The 11,551-nt window shown below is 52.2% G+C and overlaps 1 protein-coding gene across 1 annotated transcript; it reads left to right on the top strand.

Moving 5' to 3' along the window:
* Positions 1 to 4,507: 4,507 nt before the first annotated feature.
* LOC138759170 (red-sensitive opsin-like) lies at positions 4,508 to 11,276 on the top strand. The gene is made up of 5 exons (XM_069929187.1): positions 4,508 to 4,805; positions 5,586 to 5,754; positions 7,835 to 8,000; positions 9,537 to 9,776; positions 10,048 to 11,276. The coding sequence occupies exons 1-5, from the start codon at positions 4,574 to 4,576 to the stop codon at positions 10,162 to 10,164; spliced, it is 924 nt and encodes a 307-aa protein (XP_069785288.1). The 5' UTR covers positions 4,508 to 4,573; the 3' UTR covers positions 10,165 to 11,276.
* Positions 11,277 to 11,551: the final 275 nt, after the last annotated feature.

Genomic DNA, 11,551 nt, shown 5'->3' with positions numbered 1-11,551 from the left:
TCTTCGTTGCCATTTTCTTCCCACCTTTACTTTCACTTTATTTTAATTTTCGTGTTTATGCCTTTGCGTTTTCTCTGTTTTTTTTTAAACTTTTCCAGAGAGGGCTGGAGTTCCCCGACCGGCCACTACTCCATCACGTGACTCCTCCCTGACGTGCTTCCTTCACGATGCCATTGATGTGTTGGACCCAGGAAAGATCCTCTGAGACAGTGACTTCCAAGAACTTACTTTGCTCACCCTCTCCATCTCTGATCCCCCCCAATGATCAATGGATCATACACTTCAGAATAGAGACAGTGCTATCTGGGGCGTGGTGGGGGGGGGGGGGGGTGGTGGGGGAAGGAATTCAGACCAAAAAAAGGTGTTAATTGCATATGATGAGAATTGATTTTGACTCTGTGAAAGGAGATGGGGAGAAAAGAGAAAGAGGAAAAGCTGGGGGAAAGGAGATGGGGTAAGAACTGCATTGTGCAGGGGTATTCTAATGGAAACTGGAGAAGCCAATGTTAATGCCATCCGGTTGAAAGGTGCCCAGAGGGAACATAGAAAATAGAGCATTACAGGTTAGTATAGACCCTTCAGTCCTCAATGTTGTGCTGACCCATATATTCCTTAAACAAATGTCCCATAACCCTCGATTTTTTCTTCCATCCATGGATCTGTCTAAGAGTCCCTTAAATGCCCCTAATGTTCTAGCCCTGACCACCACTCCTGGCGAGTCATTCCAGGCCCCCACAACTCTGCGTAAAAAGACTTCCCTCCCTTCACTTTGTACAGACGTCTTCTGGTGTCTGGGAAACAGGCGCTGGCCGCCCACCCTGTCCACACTTCTCAGAATCTTTTCGACCTCTATCAAGTCTCCTCTCATCCTTCTACACTCAAAAGAGAAAAGTCCCAGGTCTGCTAACCTCATCTCACGAGACTTGTTCCCCAATCCAGGCAACATCTTGGTCAATCTCCTCTGTCCCCTTTCCAGAGCTTCCACATCCTTCCTGTAATGAGGTGACCAGAACCAAACACAATCCTCCAGATGAGGTGTGGTTCCTCCAATTTGCAGGTGGTCTCAGTCTCACCGCGCGTGAGAACTCGGGCAGACTCGTCAGCAAGGTAACAGGACAGGGAATCGAAATGGACGACCACTGGAAGATCTATGTTGTTGTGTCAGACAGAGCTGAGGTGCTTGGCGAAGTGATCTCCCAGTCTCTCTGACATAGAGGAGACCACAACGGGAGCCCCGGTGCAGTGGACAACCCCCACAGATTCACCAGCAAAGTGTTGCTTGACTTGAAAGGGCTGGTGAGAGGGGGAGGTGTAAACTGTTATCGCTGAAAGTAAATGACGAAAATCTGTAGACCCTGTGGTTGAAGTAAAAACACGACACTGGAGAAACTCAGCAGGTCAAACAGTGTAAAAATACAGAACCAATGTTTCGTGCTTGAGCCCTTCATCAAGGTGTGGAAAAATGTCAACGGGCATCCGAACAAAAGGATGGGGGAGGAGGTGAGCCAAGACAGGAGGCGATAGGTGGAGAAAGGAGGGGAGGGGACAGCAGCGATCAGGGGGATGAGCAAACAGCAATGAGGAAGTGTGCAGGAGGGAGATAGATCGGCTCGTTGAACAGTATAACAACAACAACCTTGCACAGCACCAGCAGAAAACCAAGGGGATGATGGTGAACTTCAGGAGGGAGTCAGTAGAACATGACCTAGTCCTCATCGAGGGTTCAGTCGTGGAGATGGTCAAGGACTTCAAAATCCTGGGGGGGTGGGGGTTAACATCACTGAGGATCTGCCCTGGAGCCTCCACGTTGATGCCATCACAAAGAAGGCTCACCAGAGGCTAGTCCTTGTGAGGTGTGAGATTCGCATAAACTTCTACAGGTAAAGAGCGTTCTGGCCTGTCGCATCTCTGCCTGGTACGGAGGCACCAACTCTCAGGACAAGAATAAACCCCAGAGGGTTGTGAACCCAGTCTGCGACATCACGGGCACCATACTTCACTCCATCAAGGACATTGACATGAGGTGGTGTCTTAAAAAAGCAGCCTCTATCCTCAAAACCCCCCCCCCCCCCCACCCAGGCCATCACTCTATTCCCATCAGAGAAAAGGTTCAGGAGCCTGAAGATAAGCACTCAGCAGCACAAGGACGGCTTCTTCCCCTCTGCTATCAGGTTCCTAAACAGACAATGAACCACAGACACAGCCTCATTTTTCGTGAACAATCAGATGGTTATAATATGAATGTTTGCCCTGCGATGCTGCCTCAACACCGAATGTCTGAGCCTTGGAGCACACTGGGCTTGCTGCGAGGTGGAGGTACGAGGAGGAGGAGGAGTTCACCACACGGGGCAGTGTCTTCACCTATACCAACACCGACAATAAATCCTGATTCTGACTGAGAATAGAGGAGTGGGGACAACAGGGATCATGATAGATTGAGAAAAGATCACTGTTGTCTCCACCCCTCCTTTCTCTACCTATCATCTCCTGCCCTTCCCCCATCCCACCATCCTTTCGTTCGGGCACCTGCCCACATTCTTCCCCACCTTAATGAAGAGCTCAAGCCCGAAACGTTGGTGATGTATAAAGAATTCTGCTCGACAGGCTGGAGGCCTCTCCAGCATTTTGTGTTCTAATTGTTAACGCTGAAATGCCCTCGGTGTCAGTGTCACCAATCCATCCTGCTCTCTGCTGTCCCCACTCCCAGACTTTACCACCCCTTCCTTACCCCGTTCCCCCTCCTCTCAGCAAGAATCCAAAGATTGGCCCAGTTGTGCTCAGAATGGGAGCGATGAGCAGATTACCCACCGATTATCCTCGACCCTGGGATTGGGCTCCTTCACCTTGAATGCCCAGAAAAGCCCCCCGGGTTGATCCTGGCCATTGACGTCAGAGGCGTGGGGGAGGAAGAGTGGGGGGGGGGGGCAAAGCAGGGTCCTCTGTCCCAATTAAGGGATCAGCTCTCCGGGGCAGGATTTGGTGCGGGGGGGTGGGGGGGGGGGAGGGCAGGGAGATCAATTGCCTGGAGATCTATAAAGGCCGCCACCCCTGGCCTCGGCTGCCATGGTCAGTCTGCTGGCTCAGAGACGGCGGCTGGGGGTGGGGGGGGTTAGGAGATGTCCAAGCCTTGGAGCGCACTGGGGCTTGCTGCGAGGCGGAGGTACGAGGAGGAGGAAGAGTTCACCACGCGGGGCAGTGTCTTCACCTACACCAACACCAATGCCACCAGAGGTGAGTGAAGGGATTGGGGGGGGGGGGCTCTGGATAACTGTTCCCCCCCTGCCTGATACGCTGCCACATGGAAGGTCCTTAGCGGGTGGAGTCTGCTCGGCCCTTCTGCACCATTCTGGAACCGTGATCCCCTGACCCTGATCTCCAGCCCATCTCTGTCACAAACAAGTCACGAAATCTGCTGTTTAGTGGCAGCGTCACAGCTCAAACATTCATATAAACCACCTCACAACAACAAATCAAAATAGTGCATGATAAAACAGAGCAAGGCAGGATCTGGGGTTCATTGATCATTCGGGAATCTGGCAGCGAAGGGGAAGAAGCTGTCCCTGTGCCGCTGAGTGTTCATCTTCAGGCTCCTGGTGGTAGCAGAGTAAAGAGGATCTGGTCTGGGGGATGGAGGGTGTCTTTGAGGATAGAGGCTGCTTTCTTTATATATCGTATCGATGTCCTCAATGGGGTGAAGTCTGGTGCCCATGATGTCGCAGGCTGAGTTAACAACCCTCTTGTCCTGAGAATTGGCACCTCCATACCAGATGTCCTGGACACAATGCCAAGATCTGCTCAAACCACCCCCCCCCCCCCAGTTTAATCTTTGCACCTCCCTCAACACCCCACTTCATGTTAACTGTTTTTGGAAAATTAGTGGTGACTGTGACATGACCCCCCTCTCTCTCTTTCCCACTCCCTTCTCTCTCTCTCCCTATTTCACTCCCACTCTCTCTACCCCACTCCCTTCTCTCTCTTCCTCTCCCTATTTCACTCTCCCTCCTGCTCTCCCCTCCCCTTATCCCACTCCCTTCCTCTCCCTCTACTCCTACCCTCCCACTTCTCCCTATTTCACTCTCCCTCCCATTCTCTCCCTCTCATCTCCCCATTCCCACCCTTTCTCTCTCCCTCCATCCCATTTTCTCCCTCTCCCCTCTCTCCCCCCACTCCCACACCTCTCCTATTTCACTCTTCCTCCCTCCCATTCTCTTCCTCTCCCCCTCTCCCCTCCACTCCCACCCCTTCTCTCTCCATTTTACTCCCTCCTGTTCTCTCTCCTCTCTATCCCCTTTCTCTCCCCACTCCCATCCCTTATCTCTCTCTGTTTTACTCACTCTCTACCCCATCTCTCTCCCCACCCACAACCCTTCACCTCTACCCTCCACCCTGCTCCCATACTTCCTGCCCGACATCCTACCCATCCCCCCACCCTTCTCCACACAATCCCACACCTCGTTCCCTTTCCTCCCCCACCTCCCTGCCACCATCCTCACCTTAACCCCCAACAGGGCCCTTTGAGGGCCCCAACTACCACATTGCCCCACGGTGGGTCTTCAACCTGACGAGTGTTTGGATGGTGCTGGTGGTCTTGGCCTCGGTCTTCACCAATGGCCTGGTGCTCATCACCACCTGGAAGTTCAAGAAACTCCGTCACCCGCTCAACTGGATCCTGGTCAACATGGCTGTGGCAGACCTGGGCGAGACGTTCTTCGCCAGCACCATCAGCGTCTGCAACCAGGTTTTCGGCTACTTCATCCTCGGCCACCCCATGTGTGTCTTCGAGGGATTCACTGTCTCCGTGTGCGGTAGGAGCAAGACCACACGCAAGCGTGTGTGTGAGGGTTTCTGTGTGTCTGTCCATTTGTGTGTGTGTGTGTGTGTGTGTGTGTGTCTGTGCACATGAAGGTTTGTGTGTCTGCCTGTCCGTCTGTGTCTGTGCGAGGGTTTCTGTGTGTGTGTGTGAGAGAGAGAGAGAGAGAGAGAGAGAAAATTAATTGAAGAGAGGATGTGCTAATGTTGGGGAGGGTTCAGAGGAGGTTCACAAGGATGATTCCGGTAATGAAAGGGTTATAAGAGGAACGTTTGATGGCTCTTGGCTAGTACTCGTTGGAATTTATGAGAATGACGGAGGGATCTCGTTGAAACATGTTGAACGTTGAAAGGCATGGACAGAGTATATGTAGAAAGGTTGTTTCCCTGTGGTGGGAGAGTCTGGGGCAACTTCAAGATTGAAGGGCGCCCGTGTAGAATGGAGACACGGAGGAATTCCTTCAGCTGGAGGGCGGTGAATCTGCAGAATTTGTGGCCAAGGGCGGTCATGGAGACCAGGTAATTGGGTGGATTTAACGCAGAGGTTCTTGATGAGTCAGGGCATCGAGGGTTATGGGAATAAGGAATAGGCAGTGGGGCTGAGTGGGAGAATGGATCAGTTCATGATTGAATGGCAGGGTGAACTCGATGGGCTGAATTACCTATTTATGCTCCTATGGCTTACGGAGATGGGCAACTGAGGAGCAGAAGCGGAGGTTGGGGGTGGCACTGAGGAGATGCGGATCTAAAGGCTTGTCTCGCTGCCCCTCTGCCAGGCATCACAGCCCTCTGGTCATTAACCATCATCGCCTGGGAACGTTGGGTTGTTGTCTGCAAACCTTTTGGCAACGTCAAGTTCGACGGGAAGTGGGCCATGAGTGGCATCATCTTCTCCTGGGTCTGGTCCATCATATGGTGCCTGCCCCCTATCTTCGGCTGGAGCAGGTAGGGAACCCCTCATTCTCTGCCCTTCCCATTCCCCACCCTCCCTCCCACCCCACACATCACTGCGATCTTGGCTCAACCAGCCCTTCCCATTCCCCACCCTCCCTCCCACCCCACACATCGCTGCGATCATGGCTCAACCAACCCTTCCCCCATCCCCTTTCTTTCAAACAGGAGATGTCAACATGACTCGATCTCCCACCTAGACGTGAGGGATTGTAAAACACTACAGCACAGAAACAGGCCCCTTCCAGTCTGTGCCAAACTATTATTTTGCCTCATCCCTCTGTCCTGCACCCAGTCCGTACCCCTCCCATCCACAGACCAGTCCAAATTTTTCTTAAATGTTAAGATTGAGCCCACATTCACCACCTCAGCTCATTCAGCACTCCCACCGCTCTCTGTGTGAAGAAGGAACCTGTTTAACCTTTCCCTGTAATTCAGTTCCTGAAGTCCAGGCAACATCCTAGTAAATCTTCTCTGCCCTCTTTCTACCTTATTGATATCTTTCCTGTAGTTCAGTGACCAAAACTGCACACAATTCTCCCAATCTGGCCTCACCAATATTACAACTTTACCATAACATCCCAACCCCTGAACTCAATACTTTGATTTATGAAGGCCAGTGTAACAAAAGTTCTCTTTACGACCCTGTCCACCTGTGACATCACTTTCATGGAATTATGTCTCTGTATTCCCAGATCCCTCTGTTCTCCTTGGTGCCTTGTCCTTCCAAGATGCAGCCCCTCCCCCTTGTCTGCATTAAATTCCATCGGTCACTTTGCAGCCCATTTTTCCAGCTGGTCCAGAACCCTCTGCAAACTTTGAAAACCTTCCTCGCCGTCCACACCACCTCCAATCCTAGTGTCATCTCCAATTTCCCACATGATCATCCAGATCATTGATATAGATGACAAAGAACAATGGTCCCAGCACCGATCCCTGAGGCACACCCCCCGTCACAGGCCTCCAGCCTGAGAAACATCCCAAAGCCCTCTTTACAGCCCTATTTACCTGCGATGTTGCTTTTGGTCTTCTCAGATCTGTGTTCACATTTACTGTTTTATTACACGAGAATCTTTCTGACACGAGGAACGCTGCAGAAACTGCGGAGGGTCTGCAGACGTTCTTGCTGAACTGCAGCTTGTACTTCAAGGTCTTGAGGCAGTGCAGGCTTCTGGCTGACAGCGTTTGCTGTGGACCTGGCCATTGATTGTGGTGGAGGGAAGTAGGCTATGGGGTGGGACTGTTCACCGCCTGGCCCGATCAATGCATGGGGTCCTCAACCCAAGTAATCCAATTGTACAAGTTCAACCCAACGAAACAGCGTTATCCGGTCCTCAGTGCAAAACACGCAGGCACACACCCAGATGTAACACACACACAGACAAACAATATAGATATAGGACAAGTATTTCATCCATACAAATAAATATTTTGTGACTATGAGAGTCTCAAGAGGGTCGGTGTGACCAGCTCCTTTGGTCGTCCAGCCTGTGGGAAGAAGCTGTTCCTCAGCCTGATGGTGTTGACTCTGATCCTCCTGGATCTCTTCCCCGATGGGAGCTGCTGAAAGACGTTGTGTGGGGGGGTTCAGCGATTTTCTGTGTCCTCTTCAGATGATGATCCTGATAGATTGCGTCGATGGGGAAGGGGGGGGGGGAGGGTAGGGAGACACCAGTGATCCTTGGCCACTCATGGCCCTGTGGATTGACCATTTCTCTGCAGTGACTGTCCCAGGCCGTGATGCAGCCGGCCAGGAAGCTCTCGATTGAGCTCCTATGGAAGATTGACATGATGGTGGCCAGTAGCCTTACCTGCTTCAGTCTTCTCAGGAAGTGCAATCACTGCTACATCTTCCTGACCAGTGAGGAGACGTTAAGTGTCCACAATAGGTCACTGGTTACGTGAAGACCTGATTTGTGGTGGGCAAGAGAGCCGTGGGGAGGGACAGGGAGGAGGGAGCAATTCACAGCCTGGCCCTGTCAGAGCTACAGGGACCTGATTTGGGGTAAGCAAAGACGTTAGCTCACTGAGGGGTGAATCTGCGCCTGAGGAGTCGGTCCTGTTGTTCCACCAGATACTGGCCTCATGGGCTGAAGACCTCGTGTGGGCCGGACGTGTTCAGCGGGAGCACAGATCCCGGAGTGAAGTCCTACATGGTGACACTGACGGTCACCTGTGCTGTCCTGCCCCTTGCCATCATCATCATCTGTTACATCCAGGTCTGGATGGCCATCCGATCGGTGAGTAGTCACAGCAGGCAGGGGTGGGAAACACACACACACACACTCAACACACACACACACTCACCCTACACACACACCCTACACATACACACTCACCCAGACACATACACACACCCTATACACACACCCTACACATGCACCCTACACACAGACCCTACACACACACCCTACACACACACCCCACACACACCCTACACACCCCACACACCCTACACACTCACCCAGACACATACACACACCCTACACATACACTACACATGCACCCTACACACAGACCCTACACACAGACCATACACACACACCCCACACACATCCTACACACCCCACACATCCTACACACTCACCCAGACACATACACACAGCCTACACACACACCCTACACATACACTACACATGCACCCTACACAGACCCTACACACAGACCCTACACACACACCCCACACACCCTACACACTCACCCAGACACATACACACACCCTACACACACACCCTACACATACACTACACATGCACCCTACACACAGACCCTACACACACACCCCACACACATCCTACACACCCCACACACCCTACACACTCACCCAGACACATACACACACCCTATACACACACCCTACACATACACTACACATGCACCCTACACACAGACCCTACACACACACCCCACACACATCCTACACACCCCACACACCCACCCAGACACATACACACACCCTATACACACACCCTACACATACACTACACATGCACCCTACACACACACACCCTACACACACACCCCACACACACCCTACACACCCCACACACCCTACACACTCACCCAGACACATAAACACACCCTATACACACACCCTACACATACACTACACATGCACCCTACACACAGATCCTACACACACACCCTACATACACACCCCACACACTCACCCAGACACATACACACACCCTATACACACACCCTACACATACAATACACATGCACCCTACACACAGACCCTACATACACACCCTACATACACACCCCACACACATCCTACACACCCCACACACCCTACACACTCACCCAGACACATACACACACCCTATACACACACCCTACACATACACTACACATGCACCCTACACACACACCCTACACACACACCCCACACACACCCTACACACCCTACACACTCACCCAGACACATACACACACCCTATACATACACCCTACACACACACCCCACACACATCCTACACACCCCACACACCCTACACACTCACTACACACAGTCCCTACACACACCCTACACACACACCCAGATACATACACACACCCTACACACACACACACCCTACACACACACACACCCTACACACACTCTACACACTCACCCAGATACACACACACACCCAGATACATACACACACCCTACACAAAGACTCACATTCTCACAAACTAACACACAGACACATACACACACACATACTCACATGCATGGGGGGTGAGGGGGGGTGAGAGCTCTCTGCTGACACTGGCCTCGATGCCCACAGGTAGCGATGCAGCAGAAGGAATCAGAGACCACACAGAAAGCCGAGAAGGAGGTGACCCGAATGGTGGTAGTGATGATCCTGGCCTTCTGCTTCTGCTGGGGCCCCTACACATTCTTCGCTGTCTTCGCCTCCCTGCACCCCGGCTACGCTTTCCATCCGCTAGCTGCAGCCCTGCCAGCCTACTTCGCCAAGAGTTCCACCATCTACAACCCCATCATATATGTCTTCATGAACAGGCAGGTGAGAAAGACACCAGGTTCCCAAGTGGAGGGAGCTTCACTCTGCGTCTGACCCCGGGGATGTGTTATGGGATGGTGTGGAGGGAGCTTCACTCTGTGTCTGACCCCGGGAGTGTGTGATGGGACAGTACGGAGGGAGCTTCACTCTGTGTCTGACCCTGGGAGCGTGTGATGGGACGGTGTGGAGGGAGCTTCACTCTGTGTCTGACCCCGGCAGTGTGTGATGGGACGGTACTGTCTGTCTAACCTGTGTTGACCTTTCCACTTTCCAGTTCCGTAACTGCATCCTGCAACTCTTTGGGAAGAAGGTGGACGATGGCTCTGAAGTTTCCTCGACCTCCAAAACAGAGTTGTCCTCTGTTTCCAATTCCTCGGTCTCCCCTGCATGAGTGGGGGAACACGGCAGGAAACGTTCTCAGCGGTTGGGACAAAGGAAGTCCTGTCCTCAACTCTACCCTCTGGCTATCAGTATTTGGAACAGCGGAAACCTGTTGACCATAGATCAGATTCAATTTATTATTGTGTAATAAAACAGAAGTTAATATTACACAAATTTCCCTTTAGTCCACTGGACAGATTCGCCCCCGGCAGAAATTGCCTGAATCTCCCCTTACAGTCTGAGAAGGACAAACAAAAGAGAGTCCCACTCAGTGTCCAGGGATTCAGCCCCCTCAGTGTCCAGGGATTCAGCCCCCTCAGTGTCCAGGGATTCAGCCCCCTCAGTGTCCAGGGATTCAGCCCCCTCAGTGTCCAGGGATTCAGCCCCCTCAGTGTCCAGGGATTCGGCCCCTCAGTGTCCAGGGATTCGGCCCCTCAGTGTCCAGGGATTCGGCCCCTCAGTGTCCAGGGATTCGGCCCCTCAGTGTCCAGGGATTCGGCCCCTCAGTGTCCAGGGATTCAGCCCCTCAGTGTCCAGGGATTCGGCCCCTCAGTGTCCAGGGATTCGGCCCCTCAGTGTCCAGGGATTCGGCCCCTCAGTGTCTGGGGATTCGGCCCTTCAGTGTCCAGGATTTGGCCCCTCAGTGTCCGGGGATTCAGCCTCTACAGAGTCCATTCCAAAACCATTGGCCAGCCCGAGCTACAGCTCTGAACCTCCAGCAGGGATCAGGAAGCCCCCTCAGCGCCCCCCCCCCACCCCACCTCATGTCCCCCTTCTTCTGCAGCCTGTTTCTTTGGCCCGCGAGTCCCCCAACAGCCTGTGTGTATCTTCAGCCACAGAGCCTTCCTTGCTGTCCGTTGCACCTCCAACTCGCTGCACCCCCCCCACAAATTGCCCGTATAAACGTTGTCAGGCTGGGGGTAACACTTGCTCGTCTCCACCGTTGGAGGGCAGAAAGAACTCCTTGGCACGTTGACAATGGGAATGTCCATTTTGTACATAATTCATCCTAGTGAGTGAACTGCCTTCTAAAAATTGCAATAGTTTCAGCATCCACTTGATGTAAGTTATTTTCTGAATTAAATATAAATTATGAACCAGCTTGTCTGGTTCTAGAAACAAGTTGGTTTTGTAAGGCTGTGAATTGTTGAGCTTATTGTCATCCGAAACAGCGTTCTTGGTGCTAAACACCCAGACGTAACACACGTACAGACAAACTGTACATAGGCAGGACAAGCATTCATTTGTCCAAATATTGTTTCATAAACATACAACAATACAACAACAGTCCAGGCCCTTCATCCCTCGATGTGGTGCTGATCCATGTATTCCTACAAATAAACAGTACTAACCCCTCCTTACCCCATAACCCTCTATTTTTCTTCCATCCGTGGGCC

The sequence above is a fragment of the Narcine bancroftii genome, chromosome 3, assembly GCF_036971445.1.
Source record: "Narcine bancroftii isolate sNarBan1 chromosome 3, sNarBan1.hap1, whole genome shotgun sequence".
Lineage (NCBI taxonomy): Eukaryota > Metazoa > Chordata > Chondrichthyes > Torpediniformes > Narcinidae > Narcine > Narcine bancroftii.
The sequence above is the reverse complement of the archived record's forward strand: the minus strand, read 5'-3'. Positions and strand labels throughout refer to the sequence as shown.